This window comes from Candoia aspera, chromosome 6 (assembly GCF_035149785.1).
Source record: "Candoia aspera isolate rCanAsp1 chromosome 6, rCanAsp1.hap2, whole genome shotgun sequence".
Lineage (NCBI taxonomy): Eukaryota > Metazoa > Chordata > Lepidosauria > Squamata > Boidae > Candoia > Candoia aspera.
This window is the reverse complement of record NC_086158.1, coordinates 4,295,731-4,322,534: the sequence shown is the minus strand read 5'-3', so window position 1 is coordinate 4,322,534 and position 26,804 is coordinate 4,295,731. Positions and strand designations below refer to the sequence as shown.

The 26,804-nt window shown below is 46.8% G+C and overlaps 1 protein-coding gene across 1 annotated transcript in view; it reads left to right on the top strand.

Annotated features, from left to right (window-relative positions):
* The window catches only part of ECEL1 (endothelin converting enzyme like 1), a 44,121-nt gene extending 18,407 nt beyond the window's left edge, over nt 1-25,714 (top strand). The window contains exons 2-17 of the mRNA XM_063306307.1: nt 2,655-2,723; nt 3,320-3,430; nt 4,735-4,827; nt 5,668-5,792; nt 7,546-7,768; nt 9,708-9,806; nt 11,465-11,539; nt 13,251-13,354; nt 14,023-14,081; nt 16,769-16,820; nt 18,486-18,553; nt 19,855-19,979; nt 21,818-21,883; nt 23,340-23,435; nt 24,979-25,055; nt 25,522-25,714. Coding sequence (XP_063162377.1) covers nt 2,655-2,723; nt 3,320-3,430; nt 4,735-4,827; nt 5,668-5,792; nt 7,546-7,768; nt 9,708-9,806; nt 11,465-11,539; nt 13,251-13,354; nt 14,023-14,081; nt 16,769-16,820; nt 18,486-18,553; nt 19,855-19,979; nt 21,818-21,883; nt 23,340-23,435; nt 24,979-25,055; nt 25,522-25,621 — 1,542 coding nt within the window. The 3' untranslated portion in view covers nt 25,622-25,714. The remainder of the gene's footprint in view (nt 1-2,654; nt 2,724-3,319; nt 3,431-4,734; nt 4,828-5,667; nt 5,793-7,545; nt 7,769-9,707; nt 9,807-11,464; nt 11,540-13,250; nt 13,355-14,022; nt 14,082-16,768; nt 16,821-18,485; nt 18,554-19,854; nt 19,980-21,817; nt 21,884-23,339; nt 23,436-24,978; nt 25,056-25,521) is intronic.
* The last annotated feature ends 1,090 nt before the right edge of the window (nt 25,715-26,804 follow it).

Sequence of the window (26,804 nt, the reverse complement as noted above, 5' to 3'; positions counted from 1 at the left end):
AGTTGAAGTATACCCATCTTAAAGTTGCTGAGGTTGAGAAATGCTGAGGTTGGGAAAGACTCTGATCTCATCTCCCTCCAGGTTGAACCTGGTGATTGAATGGTGCACACAAAGCGCTAAATCTTTAGCTAATTTTGCACAGTACACAAACTCACAATTTTGCAACCCAGATCTTAAACCTGAGCTTAATTACAGGCTTATTCATTAATTAAGCATAGGCCAAGTTGCTGAAGTTGGCTTGCTGGTACAAGAGACTGTTGATGTTGAACTAAATTTCTAAGTTAAAGAGTAGCATTTCCCAACCTTGGAAACTTTAAGATGGGTGGGCTTCAATACTGGCTAGGGAATTCCAGGAGTTGAAATCCATGCATGCTGGCTAGGGAATTCTGGGAATTAAAGTCCATGCAGGCTGGCTAGGGAATTCTGGGAGCTGAAATCCATGCAAGCTGGCTAGGGAATTCCAGGAGCTGAAATCCATGCAGGCTGGCTGGGGAATTCTGGGAGTTGAAATCCATGTAGGCTGGCTGGGGAATTCTGGGAGTTGAAATCCATGTGTGCTGGCTGGAGAATTCTGGGAATTAAAGTCCATGCAGGCTGGCTAGGGAATTCAGGGAGTTGAAATCTATGTAGTCTGGCTAGGGAATTCTGGGAGTTGAACTCCACACGTCTTAAACTTGCTCAGGTTGAGAAACACTGGATTAGACAATGGTGACATCCAGAGCATGTCATTAATTTACTACATCACTGAGGAAATAAATTCTGGAGGGTCCAGGGTTAAAGAAAACAAAATTGCAGAATGCTTCATGAAATTGCCTACAGAAAGATATACCCTTAACCTGGTTACTGAACAAATTCATCTTCTGAGTTTGCACAGAATCCTAAACTAACCAAGCAGGTTGGGTTCACCTCACCCACTAAAAAAGGCTTTATTAAAGCTACAGTAGTTAAGTGTGGGCTGGATGGAGCTATGGATACATAGCTGGAGTCAAAATTTTACTCAAAGAGTAAATGTCAATGATTCCATAGGAAATTGGAGATAGGAATCAAAGGGAGACCACAAGGAACCAGCCCCAACTCAGATGCTTTTCTGCATTTTTATTAATGACATGGATGAAAAGATGGAGGAAGGCCTATCAAATTTGCCAAAATCATAAACAATATTCAAAATGATGTTGACCGCTGGGAAAGAAATGGGCCGCAAATCATAGAATGCAATTTAAAAGAGACAAGTCCGTCAGTTGGGGAGCTATTTAAATGCAGGAATATAGGATGGGGGGGGGTGCCTGGCTTAATAAAATATTTATGCATATGAGTCCCTGGGGGGAGGGGGGAGGGGGCAAGGGATGAAACATGAGTTGCAAATATCTCGAATCAAACTCTGCCTCTTTGTCCTTACACTACAGGTAGTCCTTACATAATGACCACAATTGGGACTGGAATTTCAGTTGCTAAGCAAATCGGTCATTACGTGAATCTGACCTGATTTTATGACCTTTTTTGTGGCAGTCATTAAACAAATCACTGTTTGTTTAAACTTGGTTTAAGCAAACCAAGTGTTCGTTAAGAGAATCATGCGGTTCCCCAATGATTATGCTTGCCAGAAGCCGGCTGGCAAGGTAAAAAATGGTGATCACATGATCATGTGACGCTGTGAACTGGTTGACAAGTGCCCGGATTGCAATCATGTGATTGCAGAGATGCTGCAACAGGCATAAGTGTGAGGACCGGTCATAAGTTGGTTTTTCAGCACCATCATAAGTCTGAACCATCACTAAACAAATGGTTGTTAAGTGAGGACTAACCATTTTGGCATTGCACATATTTATGGAAAAGGATTTTGAAATAGTAAAAAATAAAACCCTCCTTCAGTTTGACTTCTTATGGACTGCAGTGTGATTTACCTGCAAATAAAGCAGTGTGATTTACCTGCAAATAAAGGCTTTTGCAGGTTTGGAAATATATGTATATTTAACAAATCCAGAGAAATACTGTTTTATAATTGTTTTATTAGACACAGATCTTTGGGGAGCCTTTGTTCAGATTCCTGCATTAAGAGGAGGTTAAACATGACATAAACAATGTCCTTTCCCAGTTCTAGGGTTCTAAACTTGGTTGGTTTCAATTTAGCTAGTTTTTTGCAGCTTAGGTCACTGTGTGAACCCAGCCAAGGAGGAGTAACCAATGGATCAGCAGAAAATAAAAAGAAAAGTGCCTTTTCTTCTATGCAAGCTAAACACCTGGTGTAGTGAGCCAGTTTGGTCTAGTGGTTAAGGTGCTGGGCTAGAAACCAGGAGGCTGTGAGTTCTAGTCCCGCCTCAGGCACGAAAGCCGGCTGGGTGGCCTTGGGCCAGTCCCTCTCTCTCAGCCCAAGAGCCAATCAGGTGTGGTGTGAGAGTTCTAGTCCCGCCCTGGCATGAAAGCCGGCCGGGTGACCTTGGGCCAGTCCCTCTCTCTCGGCCCAACTGGTGCATTGTAGACCAGGCTCCTCATGGCGCACCCCAGGCAACATGACTTGTCACGGCTAAATAGTCTGCACAACTGGCTGCTGGACCTCACAAGGATTTCCCAGCAAGAAAAAGCTGCATTAACACCGAACTGCTACGCCATACGATTAAAATTTAAAAAACTGGTGTATTTTTTCTCCACCTGAGCAGATTGACCAGGATGGGCTCACCTTGTCCGAGAGGACGCTCTACCTGGGCCAGGATGACGAAAGCGAAAAGGTAAGAAGAAAACGCAGGTTTTCTGGAATGCAATGCCCACCCCAATACCTCTTCTGGGAGGAGGTGGTCTTGCAGATAAGTCGCTCTTAAGATTTGTGGGGAGGGCAATGCCAAGCAACCCTTGCACAGCTGGGCTTCCTTTAGAAGCAGCAGTCAGCTACGTCCATTTCCCACAATGCCTGGGAGCGGCACTATGTTCGGTGCTCCGATGCCTTGTGGGAAATTTAGAGGTTTTACAGGAAGCTCTGGCGTGGGCTGGTCCATGAAGTCACGAAGAGTCGGAAGCGACTAAACAAATAAACAACAAAAACAGGACAGCTGAGCCAATCCTCAGGGGAACAGCTGGGCGACTGGGAAGGGTGAGGAGCGGTGGGGCCAAGGAGGGCCCGAACAGAGGTGGGCAGTACCAGGACTTTTGAGTCTACTGGCAAACAAAAGATGCTCGCGGATGCTCTACCTCACGTGGCCAGATCAGGAAGGAATGCACCATCGATCCGCCTGAGAAGGGCCCTCACGTTGCTTGGCAGTCTGGCCCGTCTGTGGTGCTGAAGTGACCTGAGAGAGGATTTGGAGACCGGATTTCTTTTCTTCTCCAGATCTTGGCAGCTTACGGGGTCTTCATGGAGCGCCTGTTAAACCTGCTGGGTGCTGAGCATGTGGAACAGAAGGCCAAGGAGATTTTGCAGCTGGAGCAGCGGCTGGCCAACGTGAGTGCCCTGTCTTGTCTTTCTTGGTCACGGACTAAGGCTGGCCCAAGAACAGAGGGGGCAGCAACCAGTCCACCCGCTCCCCTTCTGAACAGCCTTTTGGTAGAGCCGGGCAGGGCTTCGGGTTCAAAGGCGAAAAGGCGTTTTCTCAGGATGGTGCTGCAGCCGCAGAAGGCAGCCGTGGGATCCCAGGAAAAGATTCCTGCAGATGCTTGAAGGATTTGCAGATGGGCTGCGGGGGTGATCTCCAAAGTGTCTTTTGACTTTTGAATCCAAAGGGCTGGGCTTGGGGTGGTAACTCGGGACACCCAACTTGCTGATTCTGCCAAGTCAGTTAATCAGTTTTCTGGGTTTGCACAAAATATTAAATGCTAAACAAACTAAGGAGGCTGCTTTGCACAAGACAAACCCAGCACTAAGCCCCAGGAAACCTCACCAAGCTGAGTGTGGGGTGATTGAGCGTGATGGGCAAATCAGGCCCTGGGTTCCTCCTTGGATCTGGATCCCTGTGCAGACCCGCTGGAGCAGTAACGATGCAAGAGGCCGGTGCTGCAGATCCCCGCATGGGGGACTGAGTCTCAATCCTACTGCAGCCTTCCGAGCATTCACTGTCAAACATCCTTGCAGAACTTCACATCTCCTGCTCCTGACAGAATTCTTTGTAGGAAGCCAAAAGATGGAATCAGCTACATCCATTGTGGGAGAAAGATGTTATCCCTGGAGTGGGGAGAGCCCTCCACAAGAGAGAGGGGAGAAATGCAGAATAAAAGTCCTGTCCCCCATCCAAGGGAGTGGAGGCTGGGGTGGACTTTGGGGGGTGCTGCCTGATTAATTTTCTGCAAAGAAGAGGCACACTGATGCCAACCCTTGAAACTAGAAATATCCACAGGAAGATACCAATGTCTTCCCTTCATCTGCTCATAGCCTGGCTGCGTTCATGCAACGCATTTAACCGGATTACCAAACAAACCCGTTTTCAGGGCTTGCACATCCTCTGGAGCCATCCACAGACCTAGGAAGCTGGGTTCACACTGCAGATTAAGCTTTGCAAAAGTTGAAAATGAACATTCAACAGCTGGTCTTCTGTTCTGATGTGCAGATACATTTGCTAGGATTTTACCTGACCTGAGGAAGCTGGTTGGGGGAACGTGACTCTAACACCCTTTCATTGCTTGTGGGCTCTGGCCCATGAAGGAACTGGGGCAAAAAACTCACCTCCTTAGCCTTCCCCAGCCTGGCGGAGGGTGATGGGAGCCAGCTGGGGAAGCTGATCTGATCCGATCCCAACTTCCCCCATTTTGCAGATTACTATCTCTGAGTATGACGACCTGCGGAGGGACATCAACTCCATGTACAATAAAGTGACATTGGGAGAACTGCAACACATCACTCCCAATGTAAGTTGTGGGGGCTGGGATATGGGGCCAGGGAGCAGCAAGGAAGCAGTCAGAAAAGCAGGAGGAACATTCGTTTTTTGTTGCACCACCCACTGAATTGTTAGATTCACTTCTAGAATTGTGAATTTCGAATCACTTTTCTCTTCAATAACTTTTTCCCCCCAGTAATAATAGATGCAAGAATGCTGATATTGGGCGAATTTAACTAAAAGCCAGTGTGAGGGAAAGATAAGAACAACAGCAGAGAAATGTGATTAAATTTGGGAGGGGGTGGGGTGGGATTTCCATTAAGCTGGCAACTGTTTAATTTGGGCTAATGGTGATCAGAAATGAATGCAGGCTTATTTTTCTGAGATTGTCTTTGAAAACAATGTCAGAATATTGCCTTACTAATGTGAATTGTAAGATGGACCAGATTTATGAGCATTTATACCCCTGCTTTAGCAGGAGTGTCCATAAGGTAGAGGTCAAAAAAGTCAAGATGGCAGCCATGACTGTGTAATCAAAATCCTGTCCCATTTTTATTTTATTTTATTTTTATTTTTATTTTTTTATTTATCAAATTTTGCCACTGCCCATCTCCCCCTACAAGAGGGACTCTGGGCGGTTTACAATAAAAGTGGTCAATTAAAACAATAACCATAAAATAGAAATACAATACATAAAATGTAAATACAATTATCAAATACGTTTTTACATGCAGGATTTCCATTGCACTACCATCTTGACTTTTTTGCCCTTCCTGCCATCCATGGCCCAGCAGCAGCTTCAGGAGGGCTGGTCTTCTGTTCTGAAGCAAGGCTTCAGAAGTAGCAGTGCAATTCTTTGTGCCTTCCCCAGCTGAAATGGAAGCGTCTTCTGGAGAGAATATTCCATCAGCATTTTTCGGAAGACGAAGAGGTGATCCTCCTGGCCACCGATTACATGCAGCAAGTCTCAGAGATCATCCGTACAACACCGATCAGGTATGGATGGGGATCAGGGTTGGGAATAAAGGGAGAGCTTGAAACATTGCCCGGCCGCAAAATGGCTGGTTCAGCTCCCGTACTGGTACAGCTGCATGGTTGCCTCATTAGAGGCTGGGTTATATATAACTTGTATAGGCACTTCTATCCAAAAGACAAAACACCCATCTTTGGGCACCCCAACTCCAAAAGGGCAGTCTTTTCAAGGTGAGTGCAAGATTTTGGGGGTTCCCAGAACCCCAAACCACAATCAATTTTGACAGGGAGAATGTGCTTCTAATTATTTATTTGTTTGTTTATCCCGCCTTTATTATTTTTATAAATAACTCAAGGCGGCGAACATACCTAATGCTCCTTCCTCCTCCTGTTTTCCCCACAACAACAACCCTGTGAGGTGGGTTGGGCTGAGAGAGAGGGACTGGCCCAAGGTCACCCAGCCAGCTTTCATGACTGAGGTGGGACTAGAGCTCACAGACTCCTGGTTTCTAGCCCAGCACCTTAACCACTAGACCAAACTGGCAATTATTCTTCCAGATAATGTTGGACTGCAGTTCCAACAATCCTTCTGACAGGCCATGATTCCTAGAGGTGATAGGCCAGAGTTTGACCATGCATTCCCAGTTCAGAGAGGTTTGCAGATCAGAGTTTGGACGAGAGACATTACCAGTAGTGCACAGTACAGTTTACAGATCCTCATTTAGTGGACTTTGGATACAACGGACAGCATTTTGTTCAGGCTCCACCACCATCTCCATTTAATGGGTATCTTCATTAAACTGAGGGCTTATCCCTTAAATCAAGTTTTTACTGCAAATGATGCCGTTTGCATCAATTAAGTAATTACACCAGTAAATTGATGCAAATGGCAGGAATGCAGATTTCACAGATACTTGCCTTTAATGGACATTCCTTTCCCCTGGTTCCAGTAAATTGTGGTTCTACTGTTACTTATCACATTATTCCTGTGATAAAGCCAGTTTCGCAAAAGGGGCAGAGAGGGACTTTTGGTAAGCATGCAGCCGGCTGATGTGAACGAAATAAGTTAGCCATTCCTTCAGTTATTAACCGGCTATTTAATTCCCTAGCATGGCATTTCTTTCTTTCTTCTGACATATGGCCAGCCAAACTCACTTAAGGCCTGTCTGAATCAGGGATTATGTATCAGAATGATATACTGTGAGACAGCGGTGGTGATAGATGTAGCGGGGCCGAGTGACGGCAACATCAGGAAGAAGGAGCATGAGACGCTGGAGAAGTCCCAGGGCCTGAGGAAGGAACTGGAGAGGATGCAGAAAGTGAAGGCCAGAGTGGTTGCAGGGGTGGTGGGAGCACTCGGGGCTGTGACCCCCAAGCTGGGAGAGGGGCTCCCACAGACCCCAGGAGCAACCTCAGAGCTCTCTGTCTCTGTCCAGAAGGGTGCAGTGCCAGGAGCAGCTGAGATCCTGCGCAGAACCCTCAAACTCCCAGGCCTCTGGTGGGGGACCCGAGGTTCACTGAGGAAGACCCATACCACCCATGGGGGTGAGAAGGGAATCTTTATGACAAAAGAAAATTCTTGGAAAGAAAGCAGACATGAGGCCATTTCCTGACCTGTTAGATTTCTGCATGCAAGGACCCTTATAGGGAAACAGCATTCCACTCTGCAGTCTCAGACGATGGCAGATCAGAAACCACTTGAGGGTGCCGACTGCCCCAAATCCCCCACTTTCGCCCAGTAAGGAAAGGCGGCACCCTCGTGCTCCTTCTGTTCCAGGATCCTTCACAACTACATGCTGTGGCGCATTGCGGTGGTGCTGAGCGAACATCTCTCCACCCCGTTCCGGGACGCCATCCACGAGTTCGCCAAGGAGATGGAGGGTGCTGAGAAACAGCTGGAGCTGGCCAAGACCTGCCTGAGCCAGGCCAACAAGCACTTTGGGACGGCCCTGGGGGCCCTTTTCGTCGAAGAATACTTCTCCTCCAGCAGCAAGGTCAAGGTAAGCGACCGCGGCAAGGAAGGGCAGTGGGAAGCCGGATCTGACCCCTAGAAGGGGCGTCCTGGTGCATGAAGATCCCCGGAGCATCCCAACCCGGGATCCTCCAGACAGGTGGGACTTGGGTCCTCATGATCCCCAGCTGTGAAGATTTAGGGAGCAGGAGAGGGGTGGGTAGCCCAGCCTATCCTGAGCACATTGGGTTTGGCGATGGCAGCTTTCGAATCGTGGCGCTGCCCAGTGATGCTGGAGACAGGAATCCCCAAGAGCAGTTAAGAGGAGAGAAACGGCCATATCTCCAAGCGTGTCTTCAGCTCTCTTGACAAGAGGATGCAGTTATGAGCACATCACAATTTATAGGCAATGGATCTGTTGCACCAACAGCACGAGAGGCTGGGGCGGGCAGGGGGGCAGTCACTCTGAGTGACGGAAGCGGTTCTCTTGCTAAGGGCGCTGCCGTATCTCACCATTTCTGCTCTTGGGAGAGGGCTGTGTGCTAAGGCCCCATCCCGCACTGCAGGTCTCCTTCCCTTAGCAAACATCTCTTTTTACAACTCCCAAGGGGGCCCGTGTCGCAAAACAAGACCCGAACCCATACAGGCAGAGTCTGTGTTGAAATTGCAGAAAGCAGAGTGGAGCAGCTAGGAGGAAATGTCGCCCAGTGAGTGAAACGATACAGTAGAAGGCTGTAATCGGGGCATCAGGAACATTTGGAAGAATAAGGGAGGCCCAGCCTGGTGGGAAAAAATGTAAAAGCATCCGGTTTCATTGTGGGACAGGATTGTTTTCTGTAAGAACATAATGGTTGCCCGATTTGGAGAAGGGAGACCCACTGAGGGTGTCCAGAGGATCCGAAAAGTCAAGATGGCTGCTGGGAAACCATTCCATGGATCTCTGAACCCCATTCAACCCATAACCATCGTCTTGCTCGGCTCCCAAATATCCCCTCGAGCAAGCCCATCAGTTTAAGGCGGCGCTTCTCAACCTCAGCAACTTTAAGATGTGTGGACAACTTATTCGACTTCCAGAATCCCCCAGCCAGCATGTGTGGACTTCAACTCCCAGAATCCCCAGCCAGCATGTGTGGACTTCAACTCCCAGAATTCCCCAGCCAGCATGTGTGGACTTCAACTCCCAGAATCCCCCAGCCAGCATGTGTGGACTTCAACTCCCAGAATCCCCCAGCCAGCATGTGTGGACTTCAACTCCCAGAATTCTGGGAGCTGAAGTCCACACATCATAAAGTTCCCAAGGTTGAGAAATACTGGTTTAAGGCATTCTGCGCAGAGCCTGGCTTTCCTCTTCACTGATCCTAGGATGGGACTGTGAGAAAACATTTTCCAGGAAGAACAGAGTTTTGAGGATGGATTTTATTGGCATGAAGGCACATTATAGTGGCCGGAGTCAGGAGCCTCTGCAGGGGGAGATCCAAAAAAGTGAAGATGGCTGCCAAGATCATGCAGCCAAAGCTCTACCCCCTAGTTAGTGCGCTGCATGCACGACACATGTGAAAAAAGGGTGGGGCTTCAGAGGCACAGGTGGGGCCGCCATCTTGACTTTTTTGACCCCCTCCAGCTTTGCTTCCTGCATGCTAAGCCAAGCAAGTGTCCTGCCATTAAAATATGGTCCCTGGGTGATTACTAGGGCAACAAGGCTCCGGTTGCTTAGAAACTGGGGTTGTCTCCCTCTAGTGGCCAGGGTTAGGTTTAACAGACACTTTCCCGCGTGGGTCCCCCTCCAAGGTGTTTTTAAAAACCCCGCCAACAGGTCCTGTTGGGCAAACACGTCTCCGCACCCCTCAACCAATCAGCACATAGACGCGTCCCTCTTGCTGCAGCAACCAGAACCCAAAGAAAGGGGCTGTGATGCCTAGTGCGGACGGTCTTCCGTTGCCAACAAAGGGTCTTACTTCTCCCCTTCTCCAATCCCCTCTTGGGAACAGGTGCAGCGGTTAATGGAAGATATCAAGCACATCCTGGACCGGCGACTCGAAGAACTGGACTGGATGGACGAAGAAACCCAGAGAGCGGCCCGAGCAAAGGTGGGGAGCCAGGGAGGGTCGGTGGGGACGGATCTACCCAGCCCAAGAAGCTGCGCGCTCCGGATTGTGTCATGGAGCACGTGATGCAAATGGGCTGGGTTTTGTGTGGGTGATTTCCAGTTCAGTTTGCACCCAGCAGACTCCCGGTCACTGCTAGATCCAGGTCAGAGCAAGCTCACACGCCACTCAGTCCAGCTAGCAAAAAACAGAGCTTGAAGCTGACTTATTAAGCACCAGCAAACATCAGATATTGTTAACTGGCCAAAAGGGGATTAAAAAAGATGATAATAAAAGGGAGGGAAAAACAGGGAGAGAGAAAAACACGAACAGCAAGGAAGAGATTAAAAGGCAGAGAGTTTAATGCCCACAACTTACAAGTTTTACCTTCTATCTTCTGTACTTTCTATTTTTATAATGGTTTTATAATTTTTATTTGTAAGCTACCCAGAGTCACTTTTGTAGTGAGATGGGCGGTGTATAAATTTAATAATAAAATAAAAATAAAAATAAATTACCTGTATCGAGAACACAGAGGTTTTCAGACTCCCTGGAAACAATCCTGTGGGTAATTAACTTGAACAGTCCCCTCAAATAGTGGCCCTTGGTTATTCCAGCTTTAACCCTTTTATGCTCATAACAGCAGCAGGACAGAGATGGAACGTAGGACACCAGGTGATCCCTCCTCTAGTCTGCATCATTAAAAAATAATTTCTTGGACAGGGATGATGCAGCTGATACTTTGTGCCTCTTGGGCATTCAAAACTAAGGAGATTAAAATAGATTAACTTCAAATACTTTCATTAGGTGGTGCAGTGCAGGGGCATCCTGCGGGGGGTCAAAAAAGTCAAGAGGGCAGCTGCACCGTGCTCATAAAAAGCACATTTGCAGTTGTCCTCTAGATTTATTTTATTCTATTTTATTTTAGCCTTCCATCAACACCCTGGGCTCAAAGGCTGTTCCCCACCTTGGAGGAATTCTGGAGGTGTGCATCTCCCATAATTCCCAGCCTGCCTTAGGGATACACATTCCTTTTGTACACCAATTTTTGGACTTAGAGACTACCTTTGAAATGTGGAGAGCGTGTGGTGGGCACTGTCACAAAATGGCTGTCCCAGGCAGGAGGATAGCCCACTCTTGAAGTAGCTGCTATGTTGGACATGATCTTTCGCAAACACCCATTCACCTGGTGAGATTGCCTTCCCTTAAGGTAGTGTTTCTCAAACTTGGCAACTTTAAGATACATGGACTTCAACTCCCAGAATTCCCCAGCCAGCATGGCTGGCTGGGGAATTCTGGGAGTTGAAGTCCATGCAACTTAAAGTTGCCAAGTTTGAGGAACACTGTCATACGATGTTCTTTATCACTCCAGCAAATGGGCACCTTTCCAAATAAATCACTGGAGATCTTTATGATTATTTCCAAAAAGTACCCCTGACATCCAGATCCATTCTTGCAAATCAAAATGAGCACAGAGAGTGACCTTGTGGTTGTAAACCTGCATGAATTTTAAAGTCTTGTTAAGAAATTCCAGTTGGGTCAGGAGAGCTTTGTGGACACATCACCGTCACCATGCCACGCAGGGAGACGTCGGTTGGGGCCTGTGGGCACAGTGTTGCCAACCTCTTCTGCAGGATGTTTGAAACCAGCTTCTCTTGCAGCTGAAGCACATGATGGTAATGATCGGATATCCGGACTTCCTGCTCAGCCCCGGAGCAGTTGACAAGGAATATGAGGCAAGTATCAGAATCCTGCCTTCCAGGAGCAGATTTCCCATCTGGGTAAACATATCTGTAAAAGGAGACAACTCAAAACATTAAAGTACCCCATAATTTTTAGTTCATGTTTGTTGAATTCAGGGGTCAGCATTAAGGCATTTCGCACAGCCAGCAAAAGAAACGCCCCCCCCACCAATTAAATTAGAAATTTAAAAGTTTAAGGTACACAAGATTGTGAAGCTGTCGGGAAATTTTCAGGAACCTTGTGAGATGTCAGGTGATTCCTTAGGATGTTCTAGCTTGCAGGGCTATAGAACAACTTTCATTTACTTTTTTTTTTAATCTGTTCAATCGTGGCCAATTCTCAGAGACTGCCTGGACAAGTCCCTGCAGTTTTCATGGCAAGGTTTTTTTTGGAAGTGGTTTGCCATTGCCTCCTTCCTGGGGCTGAGAGAGAGGGACTGGCCCAAGGTCACCCAGCCGGCTTTGTGCCTCAGGCAGGATTAGAACTCTCACACCACACCTGATTGGCTCTTGGGATGAAAGGGAGGGACTGGCCCAAGGCCAGCCCGCTGGCTTTGTGCCTCAGACGGGACTAGAACTCTCGGTCTCCCGGTTTCTAGCCTGGTGCCTTCACCACTATGCCAGACTGGCTCTCTGGTTAACTCTACTTACATACTTATTACATTTCTATACCGCCTTTAGCACTCCTTTATTTTTTCCCCCACAATGACCCTGTGAGGTAGGTTGGGCTATGGCCCAAGGTCATCCAGTGATCTTCCATGGCTGAAGGAGGATTTGAACCTCAGCCTCCCTGTACTCTGCCCACACTTTCACCATCTCACCACTTTGGTTTCTGGGTAGTGTGAGAACCACTTGGTAAAAGCACTCGCAGATGATGCTCAGTTTAGGTGGCCACACCTAGCCAACTTTGGCTGGTCTTGAAGAAAAGCTAAGCAGGATTGGATCTGGGTAGTATTTGGATGGGAGACAAACAGGAGTTCAAAACACATCTAGGAAGAAAACAGTGGCACACCACTTCCATACTGCTACCAAGAAAATGGTATCAACATCTCCATGTAGACACCAGGAGCTGAGTTCCATCTGAAGTCTTGCCTTAACTCACCACTGAAGTCCAAAAGCAAAGTTTTAATCCCTGCTCCGTCTGAGTTTCAAAAATTTCTTAGCAGCAGCCAAGCAGAACAAGTTTATCAGGTCCAGACAAAGGGTGAAAGTTTCTGCACGCAGGCCCAAACAGTTGGAGACAAAATACAGAGTAATGGGATTGGGTTATTCAGCACTGTACTGCCCACATAACATCCAGATAGGATTATAGGAGGAGAAATGCCCTATAGATTTTCAATCTCTAGATCTTTAAAAATTTAGATTTTTAAAAATTTAAATTTAGATTTTTAAAAATTTAGATTTAGATTTTTAAAAATCAATAACAGTGTTTTAAATTGTACTTAGTAAGCAATTGGTAACAAGTGCAGATCTTTCAGGACAGTCCTCAAATGATCCCTGAAGCTTGCACAAGTTAGCAGTATAGCTGCTATGTTTTACACCACCTGCATCTTCTGGATAGTTTTCAAGGGTAGCCCTAAGAAGAGTACCTTGCAGTAGTCAAGCCTTGGTAGGTTTGTTCCATCTGCATGCAAAGCAGGTCCTATCCACCCTGAAGCTCAGGTTCTTCCTTAAACCTTTGCATTGACACATGTGTCTTCTGCAGTTTGAAGTCCACGAGAAAACCTACTTTAAGAACATCCTCAACAGTATCAAGTTCAACATCAAGCTGTCGGTGAAGAAAATCCGTCAGGAAGTGGACAAGTCAGCGTAGGTGGCACTTCTCCTAAAACCTCATGGCTGGTCTGTGGGGTGCAGAGAGGTGGTTGAAGGGCACTCATTTGCTCCTCCAGGGTGGACTTGAGGATTCCCTAGAGAGGTGGGGTAAAAGTGATGCTCCTCCATGCTCCAGGATGCTGCCAGAGAAGATTCAGAGTTGGGGTCCCTCAGAGTCTTTCTCCACCTCTTCATTCAACAGGGGTGCACCCTGAAGCACACAGGAGCAGGACACCCATAGACATCGCTACAGCCATTATTATTTGGAACCTAATCTGTTGCCTGAAAAATACTCGGGATCCCACTCAAGAGTCTTTTGTGAAGACTCTTCACCCACTCAAGAGTCTTTTTGTGAACACTGACCAGAGATGGAGCCCATTCAGGGTCAGGAGACTTGAACTCGCTTGTCCTGAGTGCAAAGACGTGGTGGTGGGAAGATGATTCATAGCCAAGTCTGACCCTGAGTTACTGTGTCCACATTCCCCATCCTGGGAGGGTTTTATAGGTGATGTAGTCCTGACACCAGTTGTGTGCTGATCCTTGCAATGATCACAGCAATCGTCAGTCCCACCAGCTGTGACTGTCACCCCCAACGCTCCAGTCTCGGGTTCCCACACTCTGCAGTTGGTCCGGTTGCTGATAACCATGTTTTCTGACTACAGGTGGCTGTTACCTCCTCAAGCACTGAATGCATATTATCTCCCTAACAAGAATCAGATGGGTACGGTTAAGTATGGCTTGTTTGCTGTGAGTGTGTCCTATATGTGTGAGAGATAGGAAGGACAGGCCGCTACAGCAGGGGGCAGCCGTGAGGGTCAAAAAAGTCAAGATGGTAGTCTTTAAAAAAAAGAGTAGAAATGTAAAAAAGGAACAGGACTTCACCTGCAGTCACAGTTGCCATCTTGATCCCCCCCAGATATTCCTGTAATTTAATTTAACTTAATTTAATTCCTGTAAAACCAAGATCCCACTTCACTGGACAGTAGAAAAACAGGGATTTGCACACCAAAATCATGTTGGGCACTGAATTATCAAGGGTAGCTTAAATGTGAAACAGCAAGAGGGCTGTGAATGCCTCCCACCCTCCATATTCATGGATGCCCCATTGGCATTCTGCAAAGCTGCAAAAACATTTTTATTCAGGCAGGGTTTTGCAGCTTCATGGGGAACGGGCACCTGCTGATTTTTTTTCTTTTATATTTTGGGGGGAAACTATTTTATTCTGGGTTTGGGGGTGGGGGGACTGATGAAGTTTTATATGCATTGGTTCCATTTGCATTTGTAGATACTCTCCAGAATCTGCTGATGTGAGTGCTATAAAAATGCTGCTTGTAAATGAATAAATCATATTTATCAGTTTTTATGGTATTTGATACAGAGAGAAATAAGGAGAGGTAGAAATGGAAATAGGAGAGAGAGAGGGAGAGAGAGGGAGGGATCAGTGGCAATTCCCAGGGGGTCAAAAAAGTCAAGATAGCAGTTGTGGCAGAGTGAACAAAGTCCCATCCCTTTGTATGTTGTATGTGCAAAAAGGGTGGAGCTGTGATCACACTACCACAACTACCATCTTGACTTTTTGACACAAACACAAAACACACACACAGACACCCCAATCCCAGACACTGCTGAAATAAAAATTGAAAAGGGAGAAGTCAAACTCCAGAATATTGGGGGCTGGCCACGATAAGTCAGGGAGAGAGAGGATAATTTGGGAGCAGGTATTTCCCAGGATATCGGTGCCACAGCCACAGAGGTTGCTGCGCTGGGTTCACACAACTGGGCCAAGGAAAGATGTAGCAGATGGGTACATTTGCACAGCATCCTAATTTGGATTCACCTTGAGAAGTGCATTTGTGCCTTAATATACAGTATTATATTATATTATATTATATTATATTATATTATATTATATTATATTATATTATATTATATTATATTATATTATATTATATTATATTATATTATATTATATTATATTATATTATATTATAATCCAACCCAATTGTGTGACCTATATAATATAATATAATATATCCAGGAAGCGGGCCTTCTCCGCAGTAGCTCCCGCCCTGTGGAACATGCTGCCCCCGGAGGTGAGGTTGGCCCCATCGCTCCTGGCCTTTCAGCGGAGTCTGAAGACCTGGTTCTGCCGCCTCGCTTGGGGTGGAGAGGGGAATAGATCTACATGGGGATGGTTGTTATAGACCACTCCTCCCACACTTGGACTGTTTTAGATGCTGCACCACTTGGATTTTTTTATTCTTTATTCTTTATTTCTATTTATAGTATTTTTATTGTATTTTATTTTTTGTATTATTCTGATGGTTTTAATCACTTGTTGTAAACCGCCCAGAGGCCTCCGACAGGAGGAGATAGGCGGGGATAAATTAGATAAATAAATAAATAAAATTATGGAAATCCAGCCATTATAGTTCAGGGTACCATACAAACCAGAACATGGATTACTTATAACCAACTTAAGTGTGTTGTGCAAATAAAGGCTTTATGTCTTTGTGATGGCTTTCTAGAAGACCTTAAAAACCTGGGAGTAGGATAGTCCAGACAGATGCTGATCATGTACATTTCATATTGCATTTTGTATCTTTTGTGTCTTTGTTTTGTTTTTAAGTTGTGAGCTGCCCAGGATTACTCTGGAGTTGGGTGGTGTTTAAACCCAATGAAATAAATAAAATAAATGAATAATAAGTCATTTTAGCCAACCCCCAGCTTTTGGGTGAGTGTAGATATAAATTTCCACTTATTTATTCACTCTTTCCCTCCCTCCCTCACTCCAGAAATCATGGGTATCCCCTAAAGAAGTTGGGAAGGATTTTCCAGTCCTGCTAGAAACCCACTTCGCCTTTCTAAAATACAATCTATAACTGAGAAATGGGGAGTTTCTCCTTTTTGAAAGCTGAGATTTAATGACAAGCAATAAGAGAGGTGGGTGGCTTCCCAAATTCCCCCCCCTTTTTTTACAGTTCCAGAGCTCCTCTCAGCCCTAGTTGCAAAAAAAAAAATCAGTTGCACATTTCCCTGCCATCTTGAGTACCCCAAAGCTAGCATACATTCTGAAATAATCTTAACATGATTAACAACTGACTCAAATCACTCTCCAAAACTGGGGGGGGGGGGGAGAAAATATCTGGTCCTGTCCACTTTGCATCTTTACCCCCATCTCCTGCGATCCTCCTTCATCCCAGATATTATGTCCTCCAGCCACCTAAAGGTGGTCACCCAGCTGAACCTGATCATAAAATTGTGGCAATTTTCTCCCTCGTTTCAGAAACAGCTAATGCTGTAAAGAACAGTTTCATTCCAGAGTTTTGCTGCATCTCTTATTTTGGAAAGCCATTCGGGCAAGATGCTTTATGTTTCTCTCCACTAACCCATGCCTTATTTCTTCAGTGTTCCCAGCTGGAATTCTTCAGCCCACACTCTATGATCCTGAATTCCCACAGTAAGTGCTATTTTCCCACCCAGGAAGCAAGAGGAGAGCAAAGAACCAGAGTAAGGAATAACAGTAATTTGGCTGAGCTGGTTTAGATCCTGGTTTAGATCCATTCTGGACCTGATTCCTTGGCACGAATTTCCAAACAAAATCTGCCTGTGAAGGATCTAGGAGGACATCCCATCTCCCAGACAGCCTTTCCAACTTGTTCCAAGCTCTGCAGTTTTACTACATATCGGCAAAGCAAAATAAGTGTTACAATGCACAGTGCTTTTGGAAACTGATGTTTAAACTACAGGTAGTCCTTGTTTAGCAACTGTTTTGTTTAGTGACCATTCGCAGTTACGATGTTGATGAAAAAGTAACCTTGATACCTATCCTCGCATTTACGACAGGTCTGTAAAGCAAAGGAAAGCTGAAGTAAGATCATAAGCACAGTCATGGTTTCACTTAGCGACTGTTTCACTTAACAACTGAGTTGCCAGTCCCAACTGTGGTCGCTAAGCCAGGACTGCCTGTAGCTTCTTTTGTTTTGAACAAAGAAATAGCTGTGTAAGGTAAGAATGAAAGGTCCTGCCCATTTCAGTTTCTCATTTGGCCTTATTGCACTTGAGAATTTTTTTTTTCTAAGTTTGCACTGAAATGTTTCAATATATTGGGGCATACTTCTCTAAGTCTGCACTTCTTTCATTTGTAATTTCATTCGCGTCATACAGTATTTGCAAACAACTTTTTTTTCTAATTCAGTGCATTTTTATACACCAGTTTGATGAGCATGCTGTAGTAGTGGATTCCTGCTCTGTGCTGGGATTTGGAGAACGTGATCTTAAGATCTCTTCTAACTGCTATATTCTAATGATACTAGAATATATGCATTTCTGTGCAGATTGTCTGTAATACGGGTTCTTTTTTAAAAAAAACAAGGTGAACTGCATTGCCAAATTCAATGAGCGACAGTGACTTTTCAGTCTGAGAATTGGTTCAAAAACATAAAAACAGGTAAATTTGCATTCCAGTGCAAACTAGCAAATTTCTCCTCCCTCTCTAATGTGGTTGCAATCAGGGATGTGCTCTGATCCAAAGTGGGTCCTCTTGCCAGGCCACGTATCGGAAGCGGCTCTTTTCCTTTAAGCCCTTATGTTCTTTGCCATCTGCACGAGACCTGTTGGGGGCGGGGGTAGAAGAACCCTGTTTCTTATTCTCTCTGAAATGAAAATTCGGCTGGGAAGCAGGGAGGGCCCACTCATGCCACTCGACTCATCCCTCTCACTTCCAGTGACGGGTTTATTGAGCCCCTAACCAAGAAAGCCAGATTCTTACAAACCCCATTAGGCAGGTTTACTGCAAGGCAAAAGGGGTGAGGTTAGAAAATTGTGGAGACCGGAGGTGTGTGCTTTAGCCCTCATTTACCAGCAAGTAGGATGAGGTGTGGTTTCCTTAACGCCTTTGATCTTCTCCCGGACTTTCTCCTGACTTAGCGGGGAATTTGCTTCCTGCTTACGAGTTACGAAAGGAGGGTCCGTCTGTTCTGCAGCATTTTGAGAGCATTCGCTCCTGTTTTCTGGTCCAGAGAATTTCATTCGTTCCGTATTTGCAAGGGGTGGGGTCAGGTTCCCATCATTGATTCGCCTCTCTCCCCCCCCCCAGCTCACGATGTTTGTCTCACTCTTGCAGGTCCTTGAACTATGGAGGTATCGGTACAATCATTGGGCACGAGCTGACGCATGGCTATGATGACTGGGGTGAGAACCTCCCCTCCTTCCTGTCTATTTCTCTCCTCTGTGGAAGGGCAGTCTTGGATCCGGGGAAGAAGGAGGGCTGGGGGCCCTGTGCCAGAGTTCTGAGCTTGCCCTTCAGTTTAAGAGGGTGGGTGCAGCATCACAACCCCACCCCTTTTTGCATACAGGTAGTTCTCCCTTAACAACCACAACTGAGACCAGAATTTTGGTTCCCAAGTGAAGTGGTCATTAAGAGAATCCAACCCAATTGTGTGACCCATTTTGCAGCAGTCGTTAAGCAAACCACACAGTTCCCCATTGATTTTGCTTTCCGGAAGCCGGCCAGGAAGGGTGAAAATGATGATCATGTGACCACGGGATGCTGAGACTGTCATAAATGTAAACCGATTGCCAAGCACCCAAACTGTGATCACATGACCATGGGGACACTGTGATGGTCTTAAGTGTGAGCAGTGGTTGTAAGTCGTTTTTTTCAGTACCGTCATAAGTCTGAACCATCACTAAACAAATGGTCATTAAGTGAGGACTACCTGTACCTACAAAAAGGGCAAGGCTTCAACAGCAATGCTGCATTGGGGGTATGGAGTTGCTGGTTGTGGGGTTGTGGCGGAGGGAAGCCAGCATCTGGTGTTCCTAAGGGTGCAAAAAGCTGCTCCTTATAAGCTGGGAATGGATTTTTTAAAATAGAAGTCAAAGGTGCCCAATCCATAAGGTCCCACCAGAAGTTTCAGGTTTAGGATGTTGGGTGAATGTAAACCAGCCTTTCTCAACCTTTTGACCCTGGAGGAACCCTTGAAATATTTTTGAGGCCTCAGGGAAACCCTGCACATGCAGACTCAAAGATAGGCCAAAATTATTATCTTCGTTTCATGGATAGGCCTGTATATATGCACTAACAGTGTTTTTAAACTAAAAATAAAGAATGAAACTTACCTCTTTAATGTGAAGTTGCTTGAATTTGAAATGACTTTTTAAATAAATTGTGATCATCCAGGGAACCCTAGGGTGTCACGGAACCCTGGTTGAGAAACCCTGCCATAACCTATATTTCTGCGGCTTTTTTGAGAAGATCAGATCCACTCATTGTTGATCACACATGCATCCAATCCCAAGCAGATTTTGTAGGAGGAGAACCGTGTTCTATGGGAGCCAGAAATCAGGAGTCTGGTAGCCCCTTTTCCAACTAACACATTTTATTAAGAGGCAGGCGCTTTCATGGGCTGCTGCTGTGGGTGAAAGCAACTCCTTCATTTTGCTGGCTGACCACAAGGAAGCTGTCATTTCCCCGAGCGATTGCTTTGCAGGAGGGCAGTACGACCGGTATGGTAACCTGATGCACTGGTGGACTGATGCCTCCTACAGCAAGTTCCGCAAGAAGGCGGAGTGCATTGTGAACCTGTACGACAATTTCACCGTCTACAACCAGAGGGTGAGCCGGGATGCACAACGCCCTGTTCGCTCACAGGGGAGGGGGTCGCTCCCACCCTGAATTTGCAGCCTTCAAATATATGAAATGTGTCCAACTTCCAGATTTGGCCATTTGCATTTTAGCTATAAAGTTGGGAAAGTTCTGTGTTGTGTTTTATGTTGTGTTTTGTGTTGAGTTTTATTTTTTGTTTTGTTTTATTTTATTTTATTTATTTTATTTTTTTGTATGCCACCCAATTTCAACCGACTCTGGGCTGTTTGCAATAATAAATGACATAAAACAGCAGAACACACACAAAAAGTAATCAAAATAGTACAGAAATAACTACAAAATAACCACAAGACAGCAATCCTACGACAAAGCAAAGATAAAACATCACAAACAGGGGAGTTGCACCCCCCCACCCCAAGGGCTTGGGTGGACAGCCGGGTTTTGAAAGACACACTTCCTGGGTCCCACAAAGTGACGCTGCCTGATCAAAGATGCCCAGAGTGGGCACACCCTGTCCAATCACACCAGATGGGCAGAAATAACTGGAGACAGGCAGTCCCTCAGGTAGCCAGGCCCCAGGCCATGAATTTAGCTTTGTAGGTGATAACCAGCACCTGGACTTGCACCTGGAAGCCAGCTGGCATCCAGGGCAGCTGATAGAGCAGTGGGTCACACATACTGAGGCATGCCCCCCATTGCCCGTACCACTGCATTCTGGGCCATCTGGAGCTTCCGAGTGGCCTTCAAGGGCAGCCCGATGTGGAGCGCATTACAGTACAGGTAGTCCACATTTAGTGACTGCCTCATAGAGCGACCATTCACAGTTAGGACAGTGATGAAAAAGGAACTTTGTGACCAGTCCTCACATTTATGACCTTTGTGGGCCTGTCAAGCAAAGGAAAGCTGAAGTCAGATTGTAAGCACAGTCATGGTTTCACTTAGTGACCCTTTCACTTAACAACCAAGTTGCCGGTCCCAATTGTGGTCGCTAATCAAGGACTACCTGTAAGCCATTTGTGAGTTGTCCTCTTTCCCATTTATCCCCAATCACGGCCCAAAAATGCCCCATAGCCTCTTTTTTCTGCTGTTTTTGCCTTTTTTCTCATTCCCAGCCTACGCTTCAGACTGCTTCGTGCAGTCCTTAGCTGTTCCAATTTTAAAGGAATGTTTTCCCTCTTTGCCCAATGTTCAATTTTGCCATGGACACAATCTGGAGTGTTTCATCACCAGTGTAGGGTTGATGCCATGGTCAGGGGTGGCATTCTGCCAAGCACACCCCTTCCCTCCAGGAGTTCCCTGGTGGCATTTTGGCCAGGGCCGCATAGCTTCCCTGAAGGCCGCCACGCGCAAAATGCCTGACCAGCGTTTTCCTTAGCATGGATTGGGCGTTCTTCCGAGAAAGCCTTTGTTCAGAAGCAATCCTGAGGCGTGCACAGCCGCACAGACTGCATTCCACAACATGATTAACCAGCTGAGCTAAAGACGGAGAACCTGCATTCATGCAGCAGGCGAAGCATGGCCAGTTTTAAACATGGTTATTATATATGGTTGTCCGTTGTGAGAAGCCAGCCTGGGGTTCATTTAGAATTGGCTGGGTTCATGCAATGTGTTCATATGTCCAATGAAATAAACCCTACTAGGGCTTAATGGGATGGCCTGACCCATCGTGGCTAGATTTCAGCAATTGCCTGAACCACACGCTCCCCAACCGCATTTTCGCCTAACCCACCATGTTATGAGAACCTAGAAAATGGACTAATTACCAACTTACACATGTCATGTGAGGCAGCCCCTGCGTGTCCAAGGATGTGAAATCTGACTTCCCTCCACCTTCCTTCCTCCTGCAGGTGAACGGGAAACACACGCTGGGGGAGAACATTGCGGACATGGGAGGACTTAAACTCGCCTACTATGTGAGCTTGCTTATTTATTTAATAAATTTACATGGCCACCCATCTCCTATACACGACTGGGCAGCTAACAGTTTAAAAAAGACTAAAAGGCACAAGCAATAATTAAAAGCATACTGTAATCCTCCAAAGTTCCTCTGGAGAAAAGCAGCCCTCGCCCCCTCCCTCACAGAGCAGTGCCCACCCACCCAGCCCAATGTGACTGGCAGAGGGGGGTTGCTTGTGCCCCCAAAGACCACGCCAGGGAGAGAAACGTTGGATCTGACACTCCCGCCTCTCTCCAACCTGATGCTGAGGGCTTCTGGGTCACGAAGGCTAGCCCCCAGGATGTTTAATGGGGATGGGGGGTCCAAAAGGTCAAGATGGTGGCCACAGCTACATGACTGAAGCCCTCTCTTTTCAATTGATCACACAGCTGCGGCCACCATCTTGACTTTTTGGACCCCCAGAGCCTCCCCCAGTAGCCTCTCTGCCTTGCCCCATGGGAAGGCAGCAGTATTTCGACCCAGATTCGACTCCAGTCCAAGAGCATCATTTTCAGAGCTCTGAAATAACGGAAAAACATTTAAGAGCCTGAAAGTGGAGCACTGTCTCTGGTGGGGTCTCTCCCCACCTCAAGGACACACCTGAAGTTGTCTCACACTTCTTACTGTTTGAGGAAAAGGGGCCTTGAGGAGATCTTTGTGCTATCAGGATAAAAGGCCAGAGGGCTATACCACTTCAGACTATGCCTCATCCAGATAATCAAAGATGTCTGCACAGTGTGGTCAAAAAAGTCAAGTTGGCGGCTGCAACTGTGCAGTCAAAGGAGGAGGAGCTTCCAAATAGGCGGCGTTGCAGCTGCCATTTTGACTTCTTTAAACTTTTTTTTTAAATTAACAGAACACCAAGTAAAAGCAAAAACAGTCAAGCTGTGTTCACCCTGTCAGCTTGGTTTTCTACTTGCAAGGAGATGGGTTCTCTTGCTTTGTTTTTACTGCCAAACATGAAAAGAAAAGGGTGAGGGGTCTTTGCCAGTTGACCCTCAGCTCTGTGGATCGGATGGAGCGGAGGTGTTTCGGCAAGGAGGGGGCTGGATGGAAAACCTCATCTGGAAAACTCAACCGCCAAGTCCATTATAAATCTAGTTCTATATTTTTGGGGCAGCACAGTTGGACTTGGGCAGGCAAAAATTCTTCCCGTGCTCCAGATGGCCAGTCCTTTAAATATTTTTAAAGACCCTGGTCACTGTCTTACGCAAACACCGCCTTAAGCAATATTAAATCCTTCTTCAGTTATGCTCTGCCATCCCTTCCAGGGGTGTCTGCAGGGGGTGAGGGTCAAAATCTGCAAGACGATGGGCACGTGCACCCATGCACCCAGATCTTGATGTGCACCCACACCTCACAGACACCCTGACCCCTTTCTTCCACCATAAAGCGAGCATGTCCATCTTGCCTGATGCAACTTTCTCTTGCAGGCGTATCAGAAATGGGTCCGGGAACATGGCCCCGAAAACCCGCTGCTGTGGCTGAAATACACCCATGAGCAACTTTTTTTCATTGCTTTTGCCCAGGTATTGTCCCTCTGCAAGGGGACAGTCCCCCTTGCGGAAACCACGCTGCCCTGGGTCTTTTGGATTCCAGACTGGCGAGGTGAAATCTTAGTTTGCATCTCAAGGGAAAGCTGCCTTTGGTTTTGCACTGGGTGAGAATTCAGTGGAATGGGACCTGGGTTGACGAGATAGAGGTACAGTAGTTAGTTTTAGCCCAAACAGCCTCAAAGGTGTTGTTATCCCTCTGCTCCATTATTTGTGTATCGCAAACAGTAGAGGGAGATTCAATGGGATGTAACTCTCCCTTCCTGCAACTGAAGCAGAGACCCTGAATTTCCTTTCTGTCCCATTCCTTGTGGTCATCTCCCCCCTACCCTGTTGCCACCTGGAAATGGGGCAGAAAGCTGTGGGTCTGGGTAAGCCCTCCAGTTCAGTCCAGCTGCCTCCCACTCGCTGTTGTGGGTATTTAAACAGTTTTTCCCATCCGAGAAAAATCTACATATATATAAAATAGGCAAGGGAATGACTCCTTCTGCAGCAGCTGGGAAGAGCTAAAAACTGACCCCACCTCTCACTGATGGAGGGTTTGGTGAGTGTGTGCTGGCAGTCCCCAGGGCCGAGCCAGTGGCCTCTGCGAACAACTGATGCTGTCCCGTTCAGTGTCCTGCAAAGAGCCAGATAATGCTGCAGGTAACAAACAGCTATGAAAAAGACTGGTTTTTCATTCACTGGGGGCAGAAAAGGCTTTGTTTTCTCCAGATTGACAGCAGGACCCGCCCCTTCCCCTAAATTCCCCCGAATACCCCAAACTGGGAGTTATCCCCCCATGGCAGACTGGTTGCTATCAAATCAGTTCAGCTGCATCAGGAGCAAAAGATGTGCAGGCGGGGGTTGAAAGTGATTTGAACTGAGGAATCATGTAAGTAAAGATTGACATGATGGATGTGGAATAAAATAGAGCAGCGCTTCTCAACCTTGGCAACGTTAAGATGTGTGGACTTCAGTGTGCTGGGGAATTCTGGGAGTTGTCCACACATCTTAACGTTGCCAAGGTTGAGAAACTCTGGAATAGAGGAACTGGGAGAGGGGGTCTTTTGCATTCCTAGCTGCTTTTCCAAACTTCTGCACTAACTTCTGGGACATGCAAAGCACCAAGGATTAATAGACTGGAAGTCAGAGTAGGAAATACTGTTTTATTCAGATAGTAGATACGTAGTCATTGTCTGCTCCTTAGAAACAGGGAAGACAGGATTATTGGCATACAATACAAGGTAAAACACCTAATTAGCCTTAGTACTTGAGACTAGGTTTAGGCTTAGACTTTGGCTTAGACTTACTTCAGGTTTAGACTTAGTTTAGGGTTAGGTTTAAGTGTAGGACGGGGCTTAAGTTTAAGCTTAAATTTAGGCTTGGCTCAGTTTACACTTAAGTTTAGGCTTAGGGTTAGACTTAGCTTAAGGTTAGAGTAAGGGTGCCTAACTTTCAATAAACTCTTCATAACACACTCTGAGCCACGAGCCACGATCTGAGACTCGCTTCAACGTGTCCCCCTCCTTCCCTGCAGAACTGGTGCATTAAACGGCGCTCCCAGTCCATCTACCTACAGGTGCTGACCGACAAACACGCTCCCGAACATTACAGGTACTAGGAGGGGCATCAAGGGTTCAGGCCGGGCTAAGAGGTGGTAACCCCTTCGGGGATTATGCGCTGAGGGTCTGCTGTCCCAGCCTGCCTTCCCTCCCTGGCGCAACTCAGACTTCTTGGCTGACAGTCCCTGGCAACTGGCTGGGAATTCCCAGTGTGGAAGCCCACCCGTTTTAAAGTTGCTGAAGGTTGAGGAACCCTGGTTTAGCATTTTGCTGTTTCACCATGGCTCCTCTTCAGAGGAAGCCACACGAGTGGGCCAAAAACACTTGTGTGATGAGCTCCGGTTCACAGATGCTTAAGCCTCTGAGCGATTGTGAATTGGAAAGGGTTGCACACGCTCCTCCTGATTTGAGGCTCCCGTAGACTAACAGGGCCCTCCTCCCACACTGTTGGTCGATCTCCGTAATCCTTGGCTTTTCCTCCTCTCGCTCAGTGGCGGTCTTTTCTCTCCCCTCTGCAGGGTGCTGGGCAGCGTCTCCCAATTTGAGGAGTTTGGACGGGTCTTCCACTGCCCTAAGGACTCCCCCATGAACCCAACCCACAAGTGCTCCGTCTGGTGAAACGCCAACCTGCCCCGTCCCTGCCTGGAGCCAGCCCGTACCAAAGCGCCGGCTGGTATCGCTCTTCTCTGTGCCACTGGCCGGGCAGAGGGAGAGGAGAAAAGACCTCCTCGACTTTCTAGGGTGGCCTGGGCTCTGGGGACATGCCCACACCTGCAAGCAGCCCCCCCACCCCAAGGTCGTTGGGGCTCCACGTTATAAATAGGTATCACAGGTCCTTCTCAAACACACCTGCCGTGATCTCTGCCCATCTGTACAGTCGCTCAGGTCATACAAGGAACGGCTTCGTCTTCCTTCCAAAATGACATTCTTCTGCTGTTCATCTTGGCCCAGGCCAAAGCTTTTCTGCTTGGCCCCCAGGCCCAGACTTCTTCAGTTTTTTGCTATTCTAGTTTATTGTGCTAACCCAGCTTAAGTTCCAAAACTAGTTGAGGCATCGTGTAACTTTTTTGCTAGCCCCAATAGTATCCTCCCAGGGTTTTGATTTTTTTTTTCTTTAAATTCAGATCGACCAACACAATGGCATTTTATAAATAGTCCATTTCACCGCAAAGCTTTTTTTTTAAGTTTTTTTTTTTTTTAGCTTTTCTCACTACACGCTCTGGGATTATCTCCCTTGACAGTCAGGATTGGTCAACGTCCCTGATTAGAGCGGTGGTCCAGCCTGCCCCTGCATCCCCACCAGCTGGCCATTTATGCTGCCTGTGCCCAAGAAACTGGATTTATGGTTCTGGAGAGAGTATGTGGAACAGAGAAGCACAAATTGTCCTATCGCTCAAACAAGGCCTGGTTTAACCACACAAGCACACTTTCTCCGGGGGATTCCCTGCTCAAAATGTGACTTGTTTGCTTTACCATTATCACAGGCTGGTGCCAGCCTGTCTGATCCGCTCTGGACACTTAGCTCGGAAATAAGCACGCAGAATGAGTCCCAAGGCATGGTCTCTAATTCAGCACCATCTCTCCTTTCCACAAAGCCATCCTAGCCTGCACCATTAGCTACTTCTAGATCTTCAGATATCTTATCTCCCCATTTGTGGGCTTAGCCTGCAAAGAACGGGAGGCTTTGGGTCATTTTTTGGTGTGTGGGGGGGAGAGTTGATTTTTCTAGGGACTGTAGTGATATGTGTGTGGACGTCATCCTGGTTGGGGAATTCTGGGAGTTGAAGTCCACACGGCTTAA